This window comes from Podarcis tiliguerta, assembly GCF_965153285.1.
Source record: "Podarcis tiliguerta genome assembly, chromosome: 1".
Taxonomy (NCBI): domain Eukaryota; kingdom Metazoa; phylum Chordata; class Lepidosauria; order Squamata; family Lacertidae; genus Podarcis; species Podarcis tiliguerta.
In genome coordinates, this window is record NC_139534.1 from 34,442,113 (window position 1) to 34,467,162 (window position 25,050).

At 41.9% G+C, this 25,050-nt stretch overlaps 1 protein-coding gene across 4 annotated transcripts in view; it reads left to right on the plus strand.

Moving 5' to 3' along the window:
- The window catches only part of CACNB4 (calcium voltage-gated channel auxiliary subunit beta 4), a 135,309-nt gene that overhangs the window by 97,147 nt on the left and 13,112 nt on the right, over window positions 1-25,050 (plus strand). For 2 of the 4 annotated variants that reach the window (XR_014504341.1, XR_014504342.1), the window contains 11 exons: window positions 298-420; window positions 5,289-5,419; window positions 6,457-6,533; window positions 7,613-7,632; window positions 7,728-7,808; window positions 8,681-8,739; window positions 18,301-18,410; window positions 19,392-19,543; window positions 20,811-20,906; window positions 21,735-21,920; window positions 23,235-23,300. Coding sequence is in view for 2 of the 4 variants with exons in the window: in XM_083410265.1 (XP_083266391.1) it covers window positions 298-420; window positions 5,289-5,419; window positions 6,457-6,533; window positions 7,613-7,632; window positions 7,728-7,808; window positions 8,681-8,739; window positions 18,301-18,410; window positions 19,392-19,543; window positions 20,811-20,906; window positions 21,735-21,920 (1,035 nt within the window). In the remaining 2 variants the exon portion in view is untranslated. The remainder of the gene's footprint in view (window positions 1-297; window positions 421-5,288; window positions 5,420-6,456; window positions 6,534-7,612; window positions 7,633-7,727; window positions 7,809-8,680; window positions 8,740-18,300; window positions 18,411-19,391; window positions 19,544-20,810; window positions 20,907-21,734; window positions 21,921-23,234; window positions 23,301-25,050) is intronic. The other 2 variants (XM_083410265.1, XM_083410266.1) reach the window with 1 other exon arrangement.

The window sequence follows — 25,050 nt, forward strand, 5'->3', positions numbered from 1 at the left end:
CAACAGAAAGCAAGCTCAGTTTTTCGTTGTTTGGGTAAAACATGGTCTCATACGGTACAATACTCACACTACAAATTCAGCCTCGGTGTGAGGATTTTTGGCTGTCCGTGTGTGTCTCAAACCAGCATTGGTTGGAGAACACTTTGGAACTTTGTTATCTGAGCTTTTGCCTCTGCTTTACAGAACATGAGTCTCCTGGTACTCAGGGGTCCCCTTTCCCTTGTTCCATCGGCTTTGCATGACTGGTCACTTTCTCATTCCTGCCCCTGTTTTACAGAACTGTGTTTCTCTTCCTAGTCAAAGCCTGTAGCGTTTGCCGTTAAGACTAATGTGAGCTACTGTGGAGCACTGGATGAAGATGTTCCTGTACCAAGCACTGCCATCTCTTTTGATGCTAAGGATTTTCTACACATTAAAGAGGTAACTACACAATGTAATTACTCTTCTTATCTGCCAATAGCTTGAGCCTGAACAGTTAGCTTTGAGCCATGCAAGATACAAAACTGATGCTGAAAAGCAGCCAGCATCGCACAGAGCATATAGTTGATTAGAGAGTGTGACACCCAGGATAATTCACCCTGATCAAAATTTTAAACAGCACCAAGGGTGCCTGTTGGGACAACCTGAATTCTAGACCAGTGAACCAACACCAAGACCCAGGGAGGCTTATGTTAATTCATGCTTGTTTAAAAGCAAAGGTGTGTTTAGCAAACCTTAAATAGGAGTTCAAGGAATATACTGTGGGACTTCTTCACTTTTTGGCAGCTATCGGGCCACAAAGGTTAATGAACGAATCGGGCTTTGGTGTCATGTCCTTCTGGGTGTCTAAGCGATACCAGACAATTTCCTTCTGAGGTGGTGGGTTGTCTGCTTCTTGCGATCTGCATGCTAGTGAGTTATCAAACTGCAAGCGGAATCGCAGCTGCGCTGTGCCCCATGTACAATACTGCTCAGCCAATGTATTTCCCGAACATACACACAGACACACGCTTATATATATGCTTCCATTTTAATTATCACTCATACAGTGTAGCATTTGCTATAACAGTGCTAGAATATTTGTGTTTTAGAAGACCCATCTCTCCTGCTACTGGGGGACAGCCCAAGACTTTCTTTAATAGGAATTCTGATTCCATCTCTTCCTGCAGCTTCTCAGCGATTTCCCAATTTTTATATATACTTGTATTCCAAGGTACAAATTTATATCACTTATATCCGGGGCAGAGAACCTGTGCACCTTCAGTTGTTTGACACCAACAACTTCCATCAGCCTCAACCAACATCAGCAGTGGGAAGAGAGGATGAGAGTTGTAGTCCAACAATGTATGGAGGGGCATAAGTTCCCCATTCCTAGACTTAAAGCATGATCCTATGTGTGTTTAGGGACACGGGTGGCGCTGTGGGTTAAAGCCTCAGCGCCTAGGGCTTGCCGATCGAAAGGTCGGCGGTTCGAATCCCCGCGGCGGGGTGCGCTCCCGCTGTTCGGTCCCAGCGCCTGCCAACCTAGCAGTTCGAAAGCACTCTTGGGTGCAAGTAGATAAATAGGGACCGCTTACTAGCGGGAAGGTAAACGGCGTTTCTGTGTGCGGCTCTGGCTCGCCAGAGCAGCGATGTCACGCTGGCCACGTGACCCGGAAGTGTCTTCAGACAGCGCTGGCCCCCGGCCTCTTTGAGTGAGATGGGCGCACAACCCTAGAGTCTGTCAAGACTGGCCCGTACGGGCAGGGGTACCTTTACCTTATGTGTGTTTATGTGGAATTTCCTACAGCAAATCTTTGCCTTAACTACCTATTTTCAACTCCCCACTCTTGGAATGAAGGAGGTCATGTGCGATGCATGCATCATCCAGTGAAGGCACAAGAGTGGGCAAAATACTTGGTGGGAGCATAGAGATGGTAAAGTCTACTTTGGCAGGGGGACAAACTTTGTTCCACAAGTTAGATTTCTGAAAGACAGATAATGGTATGTTTCACATCAACATACCCATCTTATGTCCTCTTTGAAATGTGTCTTGTTTTGATGGAGTTAACTTTTATGTTAGCATGCTTAGTGTTATTTATGGATGATAAGGCTTATCGGTGGCTAGTAGTTGTGATGATTGGGTCCAGTTCTTCCTATGAAATGTGGTATGCTTCTGAATATCACTTGCTGAAGGGCATGAGTAGGGAGAGTGCCATTGTGCTCCCATCGTTCTTGCAGGCTTCCAGTTGGCACATGTGGGCCCCTGTGAGAATCAAAGACTGGATTAGATAGGCTTTTGGTCTGATCCAGCAATGCTCTTTATTATCTTAGGATTTCAACCTTGTGTGAATTTTCAGTTTACGAGTCCGCTATAATGATATGTGGAAAGTGCCTTTTCTTATTGGGAATGGGATGTGAGTAGGGGAGACGTTACCTGTCTGGGACAACTTTCCTGCACAATTATGCACCCTTCCCCATGCTGCCTATGACACCATTAAGGACAGCTGTAACTCTTCATTAAATGACTAGTCTCATCTTAAAGGTGTTCAGCTCAGTGCTCTACAGTAGAGACTTTATCTGCATGATTGTTTTTAATAGGATATAAGTTCTGTTAGAGCTGGACATGACATTGAGCAGGAAATTATTTTATGCGTTCCACCAATATTCACCCATATATCTCCCTCAAGGTGGAAAAGAAACCAGGGACAGAATTGGGGAGATGGAAATATGGTTGAGTGAACAACCCCTTCCCACCTTTTCCATTGATTAAACTCACAGCTACTTCTGGGGTTTTTTTTTGTTTTTGTTTTAAAAAATAAAGTCTTAGGGGAAAATACGCACTCAACTGTGTTTCATGTCTAGCTTCGGCCTCTGGGAAGGTCACTTTGGCAACAAGCTTGAAATGTCAGCAAGAATGGATGGCTCTCTGTATTCAAGATGTCTCATCTGTCACCCGTTGGACCATACATTATGCACTTTCAAAACAGATTAAGTGACAACAATTATTGGCAATGCATAAACATTCCAGGCTCAGCAACCAACAGGAGGGAAATGTACTTCTTACCCCTACGCTGAAGATTCAGATATGCCTTGAAGAACATATGGAAGGTGCTTCGTAATGGGAGTAACCTTGCTAAGCACGAAGCATCTTTGTAGCTCAGCTCTGGGCACGGGATAAGGATTTTTACAGGCTTACCAATAATCTAGTAGCCCACTTCCCAGATGTCATGAAACACCCTCATAAACACCCACCCTATCAACTGATGAATGTGTGTATTGTACTGCTAACCGCATCTCCGATCCAATCCCAGGACTTGCCTATGTACTGAGCCTCGCAAATGTCTCGTAGATCGCTGCTCTTCCTCCTTGCTGACATTTCCTTTCACCCTTCCTTTGTTACTTCTTTAATTTGCACGGTCTTTTCCAAAATCCCCCCCCCCCCAACTCACACTTTTGTTGTGTGAGTATAAGTAGCAAGCGACATATGCTTTCCAAACCTGTCCCACTGCAGTTTTATTATTTGCATTCTGCATTGCTCATCGTGAATTCATTTTTTTCCCTGTTGCAAGAAAGTGGGGGGAAAGAGAGGATAATAGTGTCAGGTGGACACGTGGGCAGGTTGCAGGGGTGGAGGTGGCTAGGCCTGGATGAGGAATCAAAATGCTAGGGCAGACACATAATTTGATCCCTCTTGGGTTTATAAGCTTACGGATTTTGAGCATGCACATTGTGCGCCCTTGAACATAGCTCAGATGCATATCTTGACATCTGCATGCAGCACAGTTAAAAGGATGAATGTGGAGACAAAGTGTCAGGGCCAGTCCTACCATTTGGCAGAGTGAGGCAGCCTCCTCAGGTGGCCGGTGCTGAGGGGTGGAGAGTAGCAGGGAAGGGTTGGCAGACCCATGCAGCTTGCCCTAAGGCAGCTTCCTGCCCTGAGGTGCAACAGAGGCTGCTTATAGTAACACTGAAGTAAGATTCAGCTTCCAGTCCGGTTGGCTTTTGCACATGGATCGGGAAGAGGTGCCATCTTGCCCTTTGACTTGGACAGCAAACTGGAAGTTATGCATGGAAAATGGGTAACAAAGAAAAGCAGGTGTATGCTTATGCTTCATACAGGAGTACCTTCACGCAGCAAGTGATACCCCCACCCCCCATGGCAGGATGAGCTCTGCTCTTCTGTCCCCGCCTCAAACAACAGACACACACACACACACACACACACACACACCTGGATCCAGCAGTCTCCCCATTAATGCTTCAGGTGAGCTGCCCACTTTGGCTTTCAAGGAGTTTGTGCGTTTGTTCAAATGCCTGTTGGGTGCTATTTACTGTACTTTTAAAAACTGTTCTTAAAAAGCAGGTAGCTTTATTATTTATACAAGGGTGAGGTTTAATTTCTTGTGAAAATCTGAAGGTTTCACCTAAGTTTAATCTTGGGGGAAAGATGATCCACGTACCATAATGCTGTGAGTTTGATTCCACAACAGATTCACTGCTAAAATGAACAGATATGTGTACACTTCCTTATTTGCGCTTGGTCAACCTGCATTAAAATTCATGGAGGGTAAGACTATCAGTGTTGGCTATGATGGCTATGTTCTGCCTCCACTGTCAGAGGCAGTATGTTTCTGAGTACAAGGTGCTGGGAAGTACAAGTGGGGCACTCAGGTCTCCCTTGTCTGTGGTTGGCCATTGTGAGACCAGGATACTTGTCCAGCATCTTACGTTCTTAAGAGTTTATTCAATGGATCAGGAAGAGTGAATAGTACCATCCTGATGGAGCTACTGTCGTAATAGGATGGTACCTCCTCCAGATGGATGTGAATAATTTCTGTCTGTCTGTCTTCCTCATGTCAAAATCTCACTGCATAGGGAAAGCTAATGGGTCCGTGAAACTTTGGATTAGGGTTGTAGGACTAGCAGGGAAGAAGAGAAAAAACAGAGGCACCATGTCACATTTCAGGCAGCTCTCCCTATCTGTCTTTTTAGAAAAGTGCCCACATTTTGCTACCTGTTCTCTTCTTAATACCTATCATGCTTGTTGGGTAGTCCATTTAGAACAGAGACAGGGAATCTGTAGCCTCCATATGTTATTGGACTCTACCTCTCCTCAGTCCCAGTCAGCATGGGCAGAGGTCAGCAGGGATGGTGGGGCATCTGGACAGCCACAGATTCCCCATTCCTGACTATAGTAGCTACTGTAAGGAGTACACAAGGTGCTTTTGCGGAATGGTGAGTGGATGCTGGTAGTGGAAGAAGCTCGCAAAATAAGCTGTGTTCACAATTAAATGGGAAGATTCAAATCAAGTGCTCTTTTGTTACAGAAATATAACAATGACTGGTGGATAGGAAGATTAGTTAAAGAAGGCTGCGAGATTGGCTTCATTCCAAGCCCACTTAGGCTGGAAAACATCAGGATCCAGCAGGAGCAGAAGAGAGGGCGTTTTCATGGAGGGTAAGATAAAAACACTTCTTTTACTCATAGACAAATCTGAGTGCAGCCTTTGCGTTATTAGCTGGTTTCGCCTTTTCAGTAAGTTACTCAGGGTGGCCTTTGTTTACTCAAGGTGAGGAATAGACATTTTGCGGTTTGGAAAGTGGCAGGAAAATTCACTGAAAATGTGGGTGGTGAATGAGAGTTTAAATGCCAGGCAAGATGTATAAACACCGTTCAAGCAAATCATCATGAGGGCTTATGAGGGAGCCAGCGTGGTATAGTGGTTAAGAGTGGTAGTCTCGTAATCTGGTGAACTGGGTTCGCGTCTCTGCTCCTCCACATGCATCTTTTGGGTGAGCTTGGGCCAGTCGCACTTCTCTGAAGTCTCTCGGCCTCACTCACCTCACAGAGTGTTTGTTGTGGGGGAGGAAGGGAAAGGAGAATGTTAGCTGCTTTGAGACTCCTTAGGGTAGTGATAAAGCGGGATATCAAATCCAAACTCTTCTTATTATTATTATCATCATATAATCACCCCGCAAACAAATCCGAAGGAATGCTCATGAGAGACCTGATGTAGCCTAACCTCTGCATAACCTTTGTGTAGGCAAATCATGACTAATTCATAAAGAGAATTTCAGAGCAGTGAGGGAAATTCTCGAAGTCAGTGCAGTTCTTTTGCCACACAATTGGGGCCTAAGAAAATTGGCTGATTTGGTAGTCTTTGTAGAGAATTGTGTGTGACTGAATAATTAGAAGAATATCGAAAGATGATCTGTCCACAAATGTAACTTACTGACCAGAGAGTATGGAAACGATGAGATTAAAGGGGGCATTTCTCTGCCTTGTAGTTATTTTATTATAATTTGTATGCGGAATCTTCATTTTATCAACTTCTTCTTCACTTATCCTTATGCGTATTTATTCAGTGTCTCTTTTTCCCTTATGGGAGAAAGAATGGACAGATAAGTCTGTGTGTTCTTTAATAAAATCGAAACCCTGTTGAGTATCATCCTCTGATTGCTCAACATATTAAATGGAGATTCTTCACAATGTAGGAAATCAAGTGGGAATTCTTCTTCAAGCCTTGGAGAAATGGTGTCTGGTACTTTTCGAGCTACACCCACTTCCACTGGTGAGTGTTAATATCTGTTAAAATGAAGTCACTTAAATTTTAAAGGTAACTTTGATTGTGGAGGCAGGATACCATCTATTGTGCAATCCTAGTTCAAACCTGCATTCATGCTAGTAGGGTTACTGTGGGTGATGGAAGAAAGCAGCTGCATACATTGAATTAATTGCAGCTTTGAAAGATTTTTGAGCCGAGCTTACGGTTTATAAGGAGTAAATATAATAAATTTTAACATGAGAAATAGGTATATCAAAATGGATATGTAAGGGGGGGGGGGACCCAGTTACTGCAGCTGTTTTGCTTTCTGCATAGGATACACTTTATAGCTGTTCTTGATCTGTTGCTGCTTTTGAATAATGCCTGTGAAAAAAAAATTTGGTTGTAAAAATGGTCCTTGTTGGTTTGTGACCAATGAAAATGTTTTTACTGACTTCTAAGCAGGCCCTAGAGAAGTAGGCTTGCAGCTGAATTTTGCTTTATACTATATGGAATGTGCTGGTGCCCTTGAGACCTCCCAGCAGCAATGTGGGGGCTGCTTGTAGATCGTCACCTGGCTGTGGGCTGCATCTAAATGCCTCTGCTTTGTGGGTTCAGCCAACTGCATGAGTCTTTGCTACTGACATGCTGTTGGGGGGGGGGGGGAGGAGAGACCCATGTGATTGTGCGTGCGTGCATGCGCGCGCACACACATACACACACCACAGCCCAGGCTTGGGTCATTTAGATGCCCGCCTCCCTGGAAGTCACTGCATGTGACTAAGAGGAGATTTGAAGAGTACTACTACCTAAGGCGAAGGAAACCCTTTGGTTCTAGATGAATTGTGGTGGAGGGTGGGATCCTGAACTGGGGATCCTGGGGTGAACATGAATGGAACGAGCAACTGAAATGCACTCATCAAACTAAACAATACTGCTTCTTCAGAAGGAAGTCAAGAGATGTGCCAATTCATTACTGTTAGCTTTTCTAATTGTTTCGGCTACCATCAGATGGAATTGCTGTGCAACGCATAGTTTGCATGCTGCGTGACTTTTTACATGGTTAAGTGAAGTAATATTTCTTTATTTATTTATTGATCTTTCAGCAAAACAGAAACAGAAAGTGGTAAGTATACAAACTCCCACCTTGTGCCCTGTAGAAATAGCGTACAATATCCATTCAAGACAATACATTTATTGGACATGCCATTCTTGTTTTAGACGGAACACATCCCACCCTACGATGTAGTACCATCCATGAGGCCTGTTGTGCTAGTTGGCCCCTCGCTAAAAGGCTATGAGGTAAACATTCACGTTAGTTACTATTAAACTCTTTGCTTGGTCCTCCCTTCACAACCCTCTTTGCTGCTCCCTCTCCCCCCCCCCCCCGAACCATTCAAGTATGGGTGGGTGGGTGCTGCTGCTGCTTTTGAATGAGAACCAGGCTCAGTTCCCTATAAGCAATTAACCACCTGCACATGGTTAATTACCCAAAACGCACTGCTCTGGCCTATGGATTTCCATCTACATTCCTGGTAGGACCATAGATCTAGAAAACCTAAAGTGGGGCGACTGCTCACATCTGGATTGCCAGAAGTGGACCACCAGTTCCCATAGCTTTATTCCCTGATCTGATCACTCTGCCTGCTCTTTTGGGGAGAAATGGACAGTTTAATATATGCAAAGTGAAACACTTGCTTTAAGCTGCTGAGTAATACAACTTAGAGAACATGGTTTTTAAAAATTAAAATAATAAAACTAATGTTCTTATCTTGATCTCCCTCCCAGGGCAGTTTAAAATCTGTTCAGATTGAATCTTGCACTGTGGGGTTAGAGGGTAGAAACCCTCTCATTTCTGCATATTGCCAACATAGTTTGGGGAGTGTTGCGAATATTCTTTTTTATTTATGAGGGAAGCAGAGCTCTCACTTTAGGGTATCTCATTTGCAAATGTTGGGAAGAGTCAATGTATTTCATTCCTTCTGTATAGTTAGAAAGTGGATTTGTCAGTCGAAGGAGATCTGACCAATGAGGGTATCCCATAGTTGAAATGTTCACACCAATGTAATGGGCATTGGGTGTTCACAAATGTCTTTACTTTCCAACTCTTTTCTTACCTCGGGCTTCTTTATCTCTGTTCTCAATCCTTCCTCAATATTCCTCATCCCTGAAAGGTGACAGACATGATGCAGAAAGCCCTGTTTGACTTCCTGAAGCACAGGTTTGATGGGAGGTGAGGAATAAAGTTCTCTTTCATGTTTCCTGCCCTGTATGAATGATTCCATCTGGAACTTCCATCTTGATTGCTTCCATTGTATGTGTCAACATAGTTCCCTAGCTCTTGCTTATATTCTTTCACTTAACCCTGGAACACAGCCTTCTTAATTATTTGCATTAATTATGTTGCATTACTGTGTTTGGCTGCATAACTGCATAGATCTAACAACAGAATCAAATCTTGAACCTGGATGAATTAATGCTAAAAGTTGAAATAGATGGAATGTAGTTGTCTTTCTTCTCAAGAAAAATGCAGTGCCCAACTTAGAGAAATCATTGTTGCCGTGCAATGCATAATCAAGGATCTAAAAAGTGACTTTTTCTACAGCACATTAATTTTCTGTGCATGTTAACGACCCGAGTTGACCAAACCTCTGCAGAACCACAATATTTTTAAAAAGGTGGTGTAAAAAATTCAATTTGATTTATTTCAATTTGATTGATTTTTAATATTTAAAAATCAATATACAAAAATGCAACATAAAAGGAGTATCATTAAAAACAAGGTGCAACATAAAATCCAGTAAAACAGTATTATACTTGCTGAGAATAATGGTTGACCCCAAAATAGCTGTCCTGTCCCAAAGAGCTGCTAATTTGGAGCTGCCAGCTGTTCTCTGCTATTGTTTCATGGCATTTCAAACTGTCCAGGGTAAGGGTTCAAAACAGAGATTACATTACTAAGATTTCTTATTTGTAGGCAGATGAGGGTAAGAGGGAGACTTTTGCCCTCTCGTGAAGCAATAATGGATGAGTAAGAACATAAGAGCCATGCTGTATCAAGCCACAGCACCGTCAAGTCCAACCTCCTGTTTTCACAGTGGCCAACTAGATTTTTTTTTTATTTCATTTTTGGTTGCCTTTTGCATGAAAAATGACCCAAAGCAACTTGCAAGGTAATACATACATTAAAAATGAAGTATAAAAAACCCGAAACAAGGAAAACACATCCTGTATATAGGCACACAATCCACTCCACTAAAAAGTGAGCAAGAAAGAGGCCACAAATATACCTAATACCTTTCAAACTAAGGTCCAAATAGGTGAAAATAAACTACTTTTTGACAGAAAAGTGGGCTTCTTTGCAGCTTATTATGCTTACCTATCAGTGTTGTGATTCTTTCACAAAATTTACAATACAGTGATGTAGATGAGTGGGACTGAGTGTCTAGTTCCAGAAGCCGCTATTTTTGTAAAGGGAGGTTTTTTTCATGCCTAATTGCTACATGCTTAATGTCTAGGCTGGACTTTAGCCTATCATTCAAATGGCTGCTCTACAAAATGTGCACTCTTGTCAGCCACATTTCCTGTTTTTCGCTGCTTCAGTCAAGCTTTTACTTTCTTCAAAAAGATTCCTTTGCTCACTGCTTTTGCTATCTGAATGATGCTTGGTCGACTCCATAGTAATTTCACAAGCACACTTCTTGGCAAACAGCAGGAAACATCTGGAAGAAAGATGTGCAGGGAATAGTCACAATCATAGATGTTGATTTTATTTTACTTTACAACTTTCTTCTCATCAGAGTGACATATTGGTGGTAGAAACTTTATTTGGCAAGGCCTTATTAATCTCCAAGGTAATGATGGGTGAGCAGTTCTGAATGGTTTCAACTTGAGCAATGCGGGTGCACACACATTAAAATAAATCATTTTGGAAGATTCACCCATTTTAAAGTTTGGGCCCATTGTAATTCCCCATGACCTTATCAGGATTCAATGGCATTCAGTTCTAATCCAGTCTCAGTATCTCATCTGCTGCTGCTTGATCTCCTCCTTCCTTTACAGTTATCTGGGAGTAGCAGTGGCAGCTGGGGCTCAAAGTGGGGATCCTGTTAACCCCTAGACACATGCTTGCATGGTAACTGTGGTGGGCAGCAAATATCAACAGCTTCCAGGCCAGCGTCAGGGTTCCTGGTTGACATGGTTACTGCTAACCAGCATCTGGAGGTGGCAAGAAACATAGGAACTATATAAAGGCATCAGTAACCATGGTTTGAAATGCATTCCCCGTGCTTTCTGGTGGTCCTAGATGCTGCTGCATTTGTGCACCAGTGTTAAAGGTCTACACCTGGGGTCTAACAGACATAACTCTGTGGTCCCTTGTTGCTACTGCTACCACCAAACAAGGGAGAGCTGTATGATTAGTGCTGAGCATAATGTAGGGCAGGGCAAGCCTGTGGGAAAGCCTGAGTGATGGCAGAATTTGGGGTCTCAAATGTCTGTGATGCCCTGTTAATCCGTGAGTTCACCATACAGAACCCTCTAGTTAAAAATTCTGGTGGCAACAGTACTCATGGGCAATTTTCTGGTAAACATAGATGCATGCCATTGTCCCTCAGCATTCAATATTTTCTGCATCATGATGCAGCCAAGATCAGCTGATCATACATCACATGTACAATGATTCTAATGGAAATTGGAGAGCATTGTTGGTGTAAGTTCCTGAATGCATTCAAAACTGGGAGCAACAGCTATAGATCCAACGGTGTTCATTTGTTTTGTTATATATAATACAAGAGCTAGCGATATTAATTATTATGTCAGCTATTTAAAAAAAAACAGACTTTGGAAACTAGAGGCCTTCAAATGGTAATGCCATCTTGTTTGTTTGTTTCACAAGGCTTATATACTGCTTGATTGTAATAAAGCCTCAAAGCGGCTTACAAAAAGAATTGAACAACATTATCTGCAAAAACAATAACAACCTACCTAAAGCATTCATAAAGTAATTTCTAAGCTGCCATTTTGTTGGATTTATTTCAGCCAAAGCTTTCCTGTTATATGTTTAACACACTTAAAAAACTGATTGTGAAGCTCAAAATAACTCTAATTGCAACCTGGCACATGACTACCTATCGGATGTTGAGAAAATTTAAACAGTGTACAGAACAAAGTGCTGAGGGCAGCCAATATTTGCTCAGTAGTGAGAAATAAAACTGCTGCTTGGAGATGGCAGTGCCCAGAAAAAGAGTGTGTCCTCTGTTTACTTCAAAAGCACCAAACAGAAAACCATCCAAGCAAACAGAAAACAGCCATTTTCCACTGAAGCTGAGATGCATTTTAATTGATATGTGCTTGGTTTGAAACAATTTTAGAATGGTACATCTTTGTCTATATACTGACAGCAAAGATTATCGGAATGTAGCCTTATGTAGTCAAAAAAAGCACCACCAATGCATGAGAAGAAAATATCAGCAGGCTCAGAAAATGCCCAAGGTTTGCATAAGTGTCTGTGTGTGTGTGTGTGTGAGAGAGGGAGGGAGGGAGGGAGGGAGGGAGGGAGGAAGGGGGAAAGAAAGCAATTAAAGGAGGGGGTTGTAAACACAAGAACAGCTTAGGGGTCCTTGAATTCTGACTGATGGCTGAGAGAAAGAAAAATGGAAGGCTGGAGGCAGGAAGGAGGAATAAAATGGAGAAGCAGCTAGAACCCCGGACACGACCACTCCACTGTGTAACCGTGCAGTTGTTGCTGCACTGTAACTCCCATCAGCCCCAGTCATCTTTGCCAATGGTGATGGATGATGGGAGTTGCAGTCCAGCAACATCTGGAGGGCCACAGGTTCGCCATGAGATAATGTAGGTGAAGGCCTATACAGTGCTACCTCAGGTTAAGTACTTAATTGGTTCCGGAGGTCCGTACTTAACCTGAAACTGTTCTTAACCTGAAGCACCACTTTAGCTAATGGGGCCTCCTGCTGATGCCACGCCGCTGGAGCATGATTTCTGTTCTTAACCTGAGGTAATATTTCTGGATTAGCAGAGTCTGTAACCTGAAGCGTATGTAACCTGAAGCGTATGTAACCCGAGGTACCACTGTAAGCGCTAGTGTGTCATAGTGATATGAGGGAAATGAGGATTGTGGGATTTGTGTTAAATGTTGTCTCCTCTCATCCCAGCATAGAGTTTGTTGTTCAATCAAGTGAAACCTTACCTGTCTTCTGTCAATAAAATACTTGGTTTGCACAGCATTTCCAGTGATAACCAGGGCTTTTTTTTTAAAGCTGAAACTCACTGGAACTCGCAGGTGGGTGCCGTTCCCATTATAAGATAACAAGGGAGGCGTTCACCTTGAGAACTGGCACCTCATTTTCTAGAAAATAGCACTGGCTATTCCAATCAGAATAGAGCTGTTGTGGAGCATCAGCTTTGTGGTTCCGTCCCTGGCACCTCCAGGCAGAACTAGAAATGACCCCGCACCAGTGGTTTTCAACCCTCTTTTGGTTGAGGAACCCCCTGCAACATGTCATGATGTCCTGTCAGACCTCCAAGGCTGTCTCCCTCCCTCACACACAATAAGTCATCTAAATCACTTGTGACATATACCCTGCCTGCTTTGTCACACAACACAATTTTTTGACTATTCAGCACTGAAGGCTACAAGATGTGGCAGGAGACTAGCTCACGCTATGTTGTTACTCATGAACACTCCCATGGTTGGAGGGACAGGTTACTGGCCAAGACAAGAGCGGGGAAATTAAGTTCCTAAGGTGGGAGATTTTAAAATTTCACTCAAGCATTTTGGGATGTTTGTGGGACTCTTCCAGTTAAGAAGCACAGCACTGTGTTCTGTAGTGTGTTTTATGACCCAAATTTGAAATGCACTGGGCTGATTATTTATTTATTTTGTTCACCCTTGGGATTTCATCTTTCCCCTTTCATCTTTCTCCTCAGCTGGAGAAATAATATATTGTGTATGAGGAGGACACTAGCTAAACTTGTGCTCCCTATCTTTGAATGAAGTTCTGAAAACCCCTAAAAAGTAATGTCAGTGGTTCCACAATCCTCTCTCACGTATGTCAGGCTAGTTTTGTTTGTACGCCTTCCTCTGATGCACTTAGACCAGCAGCCAACCCACTAGGTCTTAAAACCATGCCAAGATCTGACAGGGCCTTATGAAACACCTTTTTCAAAACAGAATTTATCCACATATTTTTACCCTGTCATATGAAGGAGGAATGATATATTCCATGACAAGCTGGAAAGTTTTTGAACTGAGTTCCTGAGGGAATACCCGAGTCCAACAGTTCTTACTCTGAATATGTTTCCTAATGCAAAATGTTCCTAATGCAAAATGTTAACACCACACGCACAACATGCGCCCAGCTGTGTGAGTATCAAAGCCCTTCATAACCATCAGTAGTAGCTTCATACTGTGAATTCTTGCATTTCAGGAAGCTCAGACTCCCCCCCCCCCTTGAAAAACAATGTTGCTGTTTCTGGATTATCATTGCAAATCATTTATTTCAATAACAGAACAATAGGCCTTGGGATATTTCCAAGCCTTTGGGTCAAATATTGGTACTGGTGAGGGCCGTGCTGTGTCCTTTGTGTGTGTATTGGGAGGTATACAGACACAACTGGAATATTGATGTGGTCTGTGGCTTCACGAAACAGCTTGAACAGGAAAGCTGGACTAGAAATGTAAACAAGATATGCTGGTTGTCTTCATAAAATGGAGATCCTGCCAACCTTTTTCTGAGCCTGGCACAATTTTGGAACCCTGCCACTTCTCACTTTTTGGAACACAAATCTCTTGTGTAGCTGAAGGACACTGTCTTTGGCTGTAGGTGGAGAATACATGGTTTTTAAAATTGCTGTTCCATAAGGGGCATTTATGGGACGTGGGTAGGGCTGTGGGTTAAACCACAGAGCCTAGGACTTGCCGATCAGAAGGTCGGCGGTTCGAATCCCTGCTGTTGTGGACAGCTATATCCTGGGGTAGTTCTGAATCCATTAGCTCTTCAGGGCCACTGGTAGTGTGCGACTATTGGAGGGTTGTGCGCTGATGTGGCAACCAAAATTGCTCTGATCCCCCTCTGAGGAGACCCCAATCAGGTTTAAGGTCTGAGCAAAGCTTAATCCAGATTGGCTTTTACCAACTTTGCTTGACACACCAGCCGTGTCCCCTTACAGGAATGAGGTGATCTGGTTACAGTTGTCACACATCCTGGTAGCATCTAGGTAGACTTGATAAAAGTTGTGCATTATACGTGAGGCTGCTATGAAAAAAGGTGCCTGGAAACGTCAGCTGGTTCAAAACATGGGAGTCGGAATCTTAACTGGTCTTAAAAGTAGGTATGGGGGAGAAATTCATTCAGTCCATTTGCCAAACCTTCCAGAACCAGTACATGAACTGTAACACAGCATTTCCTCAACATTCACCATTATCTAAATTTTGTGATGCAATTCTGCAACCAAATAAAACATATAAAAATGATTTATTTATTTATTTCACAAGATATCATTTGATTGTAATGAAACCCCCAAGTACTTTACGAAAAGAATAAAACAAGAAAATTATCCAAAAAAAACCATTAAAAACAATTCAAAAAGTACACATGCAAAATGTATATTGATGAAAAGAACATGCAAAAATGTATTGTATTAGAAAAAATTACTTGCAAAAATGCATATTTTGGGGAAAACGTGGATCAAAATGTGTATGAATATCCATGGGGGCCCTTCCAACTCCACGATTCTGTGATTCAGAACTTCTCAAAAATTGAGAAACTGAAGTTGGCAGATTTGCCCGCCCCTACTAATAAATGATCTTATATTTTCAGATCTTTATTGGATCCCAATTTGTTTCCAGGCACAAAACTACTTTTGATTCATAAATTCCTATTGTTAACTCCTTTGCTATTTTATTGCGGATCTTTAATTGGACTTGAAAGCTTCCTTTTAGAGTTTTAACAATCGAAATGCATCATTGTAAGTTCTTTAGGGGCAGTCATTTTTGTCTTTGCTCTTGTGGTTTTATTGTATCTGTTTTAAACTGAGTGCTGCCCTTTTACTGATGGGTGGTTTATGAATGGACTTAAACAAAGTCTGAAGCTGGTGACACATCCCCAAGCTTCCTTCTTACCATTGGTGGGTCCTGTTCTGGTTGTTGTGGTTTTTTTAGAAATCATGCATTCCTTGTTCAAGGGGTCAACTGATTTCACCCTTCCCATGTTAGCTACGTGGATCTCTTTGTTGGTGCAACAGACTCCTTGAGTTACCTTCTTTGGGCCAAAATGTCAGATGCAACTAAAGTTGTGTGTGGTTGTTCTGGCTCCCATATTTCCCAACATAGGAGCAGGGACCTGCCAATTAGCCCAGCTCCACTGGTCTTCATGTGAAGAGCATGAGTGACTGCAGTTGCAGAGCACTGTGCATGAAGGAGGTTCCTTTCAACCTAGAACGCTGATAGTGCAGGATTTTGGGTCATGCAGAATCTTCTGTGCATGCAGTTGTATACCTAAAGGCTTGTTCATTGCAGGTGGCTGTTCTGTTTACACGAAAGGTGATGGACTACTTGGCACATCCTTGCTCCTACTTTGATGAACAGGGGAGCAAGCGCCCCTGAATGTGGATGAAGTTTAGTCTAATCTGACTCCCAAATGTGTTTGTGACACCAGGAGTTGAGGGACTATTGAAAAAACCTTATGTCCAGAGAAGCTGTTGCTCCTCCTTGCTCTGCCATAGATCAGAAAAGTATAAGTACAGTCATACCTTGGTTCTTGAACGGCTTAGTTGTCGAACAAATCGGCTCCTGAACGCCACAAACCCAGAAGTCAGTGTTATGGTTTTCGAACATATTAACATATTTTGGAAGCCGAACATCCAACGCGGCTTCTGCTTGAGTGCAGGAAGCTCCTACAGCCAATCGGAAGTCTTGCCTTGGTTTTTGAACAGTTTCAGGAGTCGAATGGACTTCCGTAACAGATTAAGTTCGAGAACCAAGGTTCCACTGTATAGCAGAATATTCTTGCGCGCGCACACACACACACACACACACAAATATGGAATACTCCTGCATACAAGTTTTCCAGTTTTTCTCTTTGCACAGCTAAGGTGGCATGAACCCGCCCTTCAGAGGTGATCATTGTTATGTAGGCACTTGTCAGATGAAACATTTCTGCAGCTAAATGCGTCATCTCTTTGAATTCTCTCACGGTTGAGGTGTTGGCTCTCGTTGGCACCCTCGCACTCCCCTCTCCCGAAGTTCTGAAATAATCTTATATCTCTGCAGCTTGTTGCATGGCTTTGGAAACAGGCATTTATATTAAGTGTGGAACACAGAGCAGGTGTTCTGTCACTGCTGCTGTCAGATGTCTTTCAGTACAGCATATGACTATGGTAACTGGACGTCATTGTTTTCCTATAGGAAACCATGGCAACTGTCAATGGCAAGTCAAGGGTTGCTATGAATAATCCCTTTGTGGAGCATATTTTTGTATCATACGTGGAAGATTCTGAGGAGCATCATTACCAACAAGTATCAGCTATATCTGTTTGGCACAAAAGAAGAAATGAAAGATCATCCTAAGAGGGTCTGATTTTTCCTTTCTACTCTACAGAGTAGCATTTCTTTCATACTGAGGGCCCTCAAGCTGTGTGGGTGGGATTCAACTTTAGTTTTGCCCATTGAAATTAATGGATCTAACATAGTCATTCCAATTAATTTCAGTGGGTCTTCTTTGAGTAAAACTTAGTTGAATACCACCTCATATCTTTATCTGAATATTCATTTGTTTGAAGAATGGTGAAGGTAAATAATAATCAAATAATAATAATATCTGCATCTTGGAACATAGTGACAAATCCCTTGTCACGTGTTCCCATCTGTAGGGGAGAAAATACAAATTTAGTGGCTCAGTCAACACAAGAAGCATAAACTTGATTTGTCAGAAAAGGGTAGGGATGCAGCAGTGATACATTTTTCTCTTTTTTTATGAAAAAGGTTTCATCTGACACACAGTGACAATGGCAAATGGGATTTTTTTAAGGAGGAAAGGGGTGAGGAAGGAAAATGATCAGACGATACTAGACGCAGCTACTGTCCATACCAATCATAGGAAAGGCTTGTAGTTCCTTAGTGAGATACATGCTTTTGCATGATGGGGAGGAGGCACCAAGAATTGTTCAACAATGCCAGGTCAGAGGCCGCATCACAAGCCTTTGACTGAACAGCCATAACACATCGCCCTCAAAACTGCTGATCTGATTGCATCCTCACAGTTTAAACTGATGGAACGGAGATATTTACGGACTGGCATCTCCAAGTCTAGACATTCAAGATGTAGCTTAATCCCAACTATTTTAATAGAATATGCATCCAAGTGATGTATTTAGGGTAAAATAGAAGCATTGTGGAATAGAAATGAGTGAACAATAATGTTTTTTGGTGTTCTGTAAATCTTGTCCATCTGCGTCCCAGGTTGTTGTTGTTGTTATTAAGTCTTGGGGTATGTTTGTTTGTTTTGTTTTTATGGGCAGGGTATAAATAATAAATTGTTGTTGTTGCTTTGCATGGTCTTCCGTACATAAAGATCTACTGTAATAGAAGTCATCTTTTAGAATTTTGACTTGTCTGCCTCACCAACACTTTAATTTGTGGATAAGCAGCAGCTGGCATGCCTGGTTTTTCTAGTACATAACGTAAAGTTTGCAATGTAAACGGCAATGCACCACAATTTTTATTCTGAAACCTTGACCCAAGTTATTTTATACTCTCCTCTGTTTTTCTTTGTAGGATATCAATAACTAGAGTGACAGCTGACATTTCTCTTGCTAAGAGGTCTGTTCTAAATAATCCAAGCAAGAGGGCAATAATTGAGCGGTCAAACACCAGGTCCAGTTTAGGTAAGGCCTTAGTAGAAGTACCGTACATAGTGACACTTCTGTATGGAGGTTTTTGTTTGTTTTTACGGGTGTCCAGTTGTTGTCCTACTTACTTTCTTGCCCTTCAGAGGGAGAATGCACAAAACTTGCTTGCCTCTGCTACAGGCTGGCTACTGTTTTTTTAAAAAAGGTTTTCTAAAGCTCTGTATGGTTAAGACCATATTGTCACCTCTCAAGTACTAGCGAGCAAAGTTTCATGTTTGCTATGTAAGTGTATGCTTAGCATCAGCTTGAGAAGTTGCAAGAAAGGTGAAATGTTATGGTGCGTTTGTTCACAACGGTGTAAAGTTTACGAACCTTTATATTGTAAACCTCCTTGTGACCTTTGGATGAAGGCTGGTACAGAAACTTAATGAATAAAATAAATAATAATGAAATATATGGCAATTTTATGAAGACCGTGTCAAAGGTATTCCTAACTTCAAGCACACCAGCACTAGAACTGATAAATAAAAATGGCATTGCCAGAGATTGGAGGGTCCAGAGCTTGGTTGGTTGTAGTGTGGTTTGATTGTATGTGTGAGACAGGGAGGGATTTTGGGGTCCAGATTAGCCCTATTGATTTGTAGCTGCTGTGGGGGATAGATCATTGTCTTGCTGGGCTGTGTATATGATAAAGGGGATCCACATGGGGGTGAAGGCATCCTCCTTTGCTTGGCCCCATGCCAGTTTAAGTTTGTTGGTTAACTTTTCTAGTAGGGCGGTTTCCCATATATTTTGGTACCAGTGGTCTATGTTCGCTCCTGATGGGCTTTTCCAGGGTCTAGTTGCATTTCTAGCTTCTTTTCCTTGTTTGTTTGTTTTGTAACACAATAAAATATTCAGTAGAAACCCATTTAAAATAAATAAATAAAAAGGACAAGGGGCCGCAGTTTTTGAAATGGCAAATTCAGCTGTTTTTGGAAGGTGTCGATGATGGTATCTCCATTTTTCATTTTGCAGCGGAAGTACAGAGTGAGATTGAGCGTATTTTCGAGTTGGCACGATCCTTGCAGCTGGTTGTTCTAGATGCAGATACAATCAACCACCCAGCACAACTTATTAAAACGTCCTTAGCGCCGATTATTGTCCATGTTAAAGTGTCATCTCCAAAGGTAACATACGTTTTGTGTGTGTGTGTGTACAAATTTATAGCTTTGTCTTTAAAATATTTCATCTTGAATACACTTCATTATTCTTCCCCAAAAGAACGCTCCTCCTTTTTATGCTAATTTCCTTTAAAACATACATTGAGGAAGTTAATGTAGCACTAAGTAGGGTATGCGTTCAGGGAATGAAGTCCACTTGCACAACAGGATGTTTGCACACCTTTCTCCCTGCATGCCTCCTGCACATGCTATAAACATATTCAGGGGGTTCCCCCACCTCTCCAAAGTGGATTTAGGGTGTTTCAGGGGTTAGGGGGAGGGAGTGAAGTCCCATTTCTGTGTTTCTGCATATGCAACAACTTTGTTGAATCTTGACCTAAACTTTTGTGTGTTGCCAGAATCTTGCTGATCATGTGCAGCAACTGAGTATCATAGGATGTTCACCTCCCTTCTGGTCCCACAAAAACGCCTCTGTTTACCTTGCATTCTGCTTGTGCTTGGCAGGGCCTGACGATCACTATGTGAAGTGGGCTTCCCAGATAACTGTGGAGATGGGAGCTCCTAATCAGGCCAGAGAAACAGAATTTTTGCTGCTAATGATGGTTGGGACAGCCATTTCAGTTCCTTTTTTTCAGGTCCATATGTCTTTACCCCACTTTTTTTTTCTGTCTTAATTTTGCCTTTTCTAGGACAAGAGCTGTGGCCCATTCAAACATTATAGTACCCAACCAGGAGGCTAATGAAAAATACTTCTGACTCTACACTGGAATTATGTTTGTAAGCTGCTTACCAATGTAGCCCGTCCTTAGGGTTTGCTAGCATGGTGGGTATCCATGCAATTGGGCTGATCCAAAATAGTTAAGTGACTTACAATCATTTTAAACCTATAAGGAATTGTTGCCATGAGGAAGCATTACTTTATCCCTATGTACTTGACATGTTCCCCACTAACATTAGAATGTATCTTTTCGTTCCCTACAAAAACACCCTCCAGATGTTGTTGGACTGCAACTCCCATCAACCCTGACCAATGGCCGTGCGGGCTGGGACTGATGGGAACTGGAGTCGAACAGCAGCACCTGGAGGACCACAGTTTCTCTAGAGATAATGGCTGAGAGGTACACAACCTCCGAACCACAATATATATAATAGCCACTCACACAGTGACATCACAAACCCGTAGTTTAATATATGGAAGCTGATACGCCTCCAAAATTTACCTCCTTGCTATGCATTCTGAAAGTAGTCTGATGCTTGTTTTCTCTTCTTTCAGGTCCTGCAGCGACTGATCAAATCAAGAGGAAAGTCACAAAGCAAACACCTGAATGTCCAATTGGTTGCAGCAGATAAACTTGCACAATGTCCTCCAGTAAGTAAAGGACCAGGAAAGATTTTCACATTTTTCATGACACATCAATTCACACATTAGCAAAAGCTGTTGTATTGATGTAACATTGTTTTAAAAACGGTACCCATCCTTACTGAACGGGCTATAAATAGCAAGTGATCAGATCCTGAATGTGTTAGAAGACAGGTCACAAGTCTCACGAAGAGAAGCACTCATCTTTCCACCTCCTCCCATTGTTCATCATGCTTGGTGATGTGCTAAGGCATCTAGGGTTACAGTAACAACCCACTTCTTTTCCACCCAGTACTGGAGAAATTGGCATCACTAGAATAAAAGCCCTCTCAGGTTTACATTACGAGGTCCAGTATATTGCATTTCTGTCACCGAATCATTTTCCAGTGATCTGTGCTTGTTGAGCTGAAGGGAAGGGAAAACCCATGCCTGCTGCTGAAATAAATTAAGGTCAAAAGCAACAATCCATTTGCAATCAAAACATTTGAATTGAATAATGGCATTTCCCCCACCCCAGTTTTCTTATAAATGAATAATTTTCACTTACAAACTTGTGTCCAGACAGTCTTTTCCCACTCTGGTTTGTGATGGACTCTGAGGCTATGAAAAGGTGGGAGATGCTTTTTAGTGGTGGAGGAGACTGAAACGGGCGAGAGGAACAAATGAAAACTGTCAAAGTTGACAGTGTTTGCAAAGACTTCTGGGTGATATTCAACTAAGTCATAAACTCTAGAGTTGGACCTATTGAAATCAATGGGCCCACTATGTTGGCTATCACCCTCCATTGTCTAGCTGTTCAGAGCTGAAAAGTTTGATGCCATGCTTTCTTCTGAACAGGAAATGTTTGATGTCATTCTGGATGAAAATCAGCTTGAAGATGCTTGTGAACACTTGGCAGAATATCTTGAGGCCTACTGGCGTGCCACACACACCACAAGTAGCACACCCATGACACCTTTGCTTGGAAGAAACCTAGGCTCCACTGCACTATCCCCTTACCCTACTGCAATCTCTGGATTACAGGTATGAATCCATGCTTTTGCCAGCAGTGCAGATCAGCTTCATGATGATGTATAAAGTGGTTCGTCCATATCAAACCGTGGGATGGAAAGCCAACTGGCTTGGCCCCAGCCGGAGTGTCTCCCTTCTCAGCCTTGCCGCTGCAGAGATCTGTCAGTCATCCTCCTCCGACGTGCGTCCACGACTCATGCTGCTGTGCATGCAAGAGCACACATTACTCAACAGAGTAAACACACAACAGATAAGGCTTGAGGCGTGGATACTATACTAAACTACGCATTTATTATGCATAAATCAGGACAAAGAAAAACATGGCCTCTCCCCTTGTTGTTCCTCTCAGAGAGAGAGGAAACAAAAGTAATGCAGAGCAGATGTTCCACTCACGGGACTCCAGTAATCTGTGCTGGAATGTAAACAGACATGTGGCATGTAGCAATCCCACATATCTGCAGCAAGGGTGGAATGGACTCTATCTATCTATATATCACACACATACACATTGGACCCTGTGTAAATGCAAATAAAATAAATGTATGCACAACAGCTGCCCCGCCCTACAAATGAGGGTATTTCCATTACTTTGTGCACAGTATTATCTCATATTGGATATGTGTGCACACCTCTCCACATTCAAATTTGAGTCCTCCACCCAGGGCTTGGGGATGTTCTCATTGTGTGTTTTCAGCGGCAAATGCTTCACTGGCAAACATTAGCAAAACAGAACCAGTTGGGGCTGATCCATAAATGCGTTCCTTGCAGTTCAGTCCTAGTAGTGTCGTGCGTTCAAGTGATATGGAAGTTCTGTTTAGCTAGCTGATCAGTCTGAGATGGCTCATTCCCGAAGACAAATCGTCACCATGCTACAGTCAATGAGTAATGTATTTGGCCTTAGTCAAGAGAATAAGAAGAAAATCCAGTTAATTAAGTAGACTTCACATTGGGTAGTTTTGTTTGAATGCAACAGAATATCTATGATGCTAATGCTACTGTGCAGACATCAAGAGCAATGAACATAATTACCTTTGCATTTTTAGCATGAAAAAGCTGCACAGAACGTTCTTAGAAGATAAGTGAGTTATATAAATATAAGCCACTAACTGCTGCTATAGTAAAGCTTGCTGAATAGTTTTCATTTATTTTTCATATGTTGACCAGTTCTCAAAAGTTATAAGATGGAAATTCTCTCCCATTTGCCTCGTTTCTCCCCAGAGGCAACACCTTAGCAAAATTCATTCATCTGTTTGATTTTTTTTTTTTTTAATGATGGTTAAAATATTATTCCCATTATAAAAAGATTCTGACCATTTTTTTCCACAGGGATAGCTCAAAAACGGCTGGCCTTTGAAACTTCAAACGTGGCATGTAAATAGTCCTTAATGAGAAGTACGTGCTTTACTAAATTTGGAGAAAAATATGTCTTTTCAGTACGAGTTCTGTATGTTTGTAAATGCAAGAACAAGATGTGCACAGAGATCAATTTCACTAAAGAGCTTGGCACATTTGTGTGGCTTTTGATATGTGTACACTTTCCACTGTATGTCAGCTGAAGAGCTTAGCAAGTTAGCAACATTCCTGAAAATTAGATCAACAATCACTTTTTTCCTTAATATTATTATTATTATTATTACTATTTTTAAAATTTGTATGTCGCCCTTCATCTGAAGATCAAAGGCGGTTCACAACATAAAATACACTCGTATCACTATTGAAGTGCTGCCGTCCCCGTCCCCCCCAATGCATGTATGCCAAAGTATCTAAATTTCAAATTTATGTTTGATTTTGTAAGGCCAGCTTTGTCACATGGTGTTGTTTCTGCTTAGTGACTGGTTGACTGTGTAAGCAAAAGTTTCAGTTTCGTGCACACATGCTTGTTTTTTTATGTGAAAACATTTCATTTTCCAGTGTCTTTGTGTTGGTAAGCCCCTTTTCTTGAAGTTCGACGCTATGCAAATCCAAAAGGATGTGGACAAAGCAAATTATTTAGGCACATACCATTTAGGCATGCATATATATATATAAACTTAAGCTAGTATGTCTCGATCTGAGATATGTTGCAGTGACTGGTGACGCAGTCTAAATAGGATTCTGCTAGGTGTAAGGGAGTCCAGATAAGGGCCCACTTTGTTTAAATGCTGAGTCAACTTCATCCATGCTAACAATGGTCTGAGACACTTCAGGAGCCGCATTTCAAGGTCTTCTGAGTAATTAACAGAGGAGGTTGCTACAGTGGGTATGATTGTATGAGGCTGAGGTTCAATTCTAGGCAGACCACAATAAGAGTGTGGGTGTTCTACGTATTTAAATAAGTTTCAAGCCAGTATGACTAGTGTGGCTTCCTGCCATAGGACCTTGGGAACTCATTATAGTTTTCCAAGGAAGCTAATGATCTCTACAAAGAAAGTACTCTGACTACCTTGAAAAAAATGACTGCAGTATGCCTACAAGCTGCTACTGACCATTGAATTGACTACAAAAATAACAGCTTAGCTATTTTACCCACTTCAATCCAGTATGGAGAGTTAAACAGAGGGAAAACAGCACCAGTGAAACTTTCCATATATCCGATGGTCTTAAATTTCATTTGGGTAAAGTAGTTCAGAAATAATAATAAAAATTGATAAAGCCTATGAAGAATAGGATGAGAATTGCAATTGAAGGAAGGATAAGCTCTATTAGTATATGCTGAACAAGAAAGGGTTACAAATAAAACATTGTAAATCAATGGGAGAAAAGTAGGCGACTTTAGAATTGCCCGCAATGGAAGTATAACTCAATATGCTTTTTAAGAGCTGCATTTTGGAGGAGGTCTTATTTTGAATTTCCAAAAGATCACAGGCTAAAAATACAAGTCTTAAAATTCCTCATCAGGCAATGTATCCTGAACCTGAATCCTGAGCCTCCTGTTGAAAATCCCTTCTCCCTGCCAAATGTTTTAAAATAATGTCGTATAGAAGACATCACGCTCCACTGTTTTCTCACATCAGCTTTGAAACCAGACTGTATTCTCAAGTATACAAAATAGCAGCCAAATGTCTCTTAAATGAATGATGGGAGCATATGGATTCTGAAGGCCCTCTCAGAACAAGAATGCAACTAATTCAGAAGGAGCGAAATGAAATTGTTTCTCCCAACT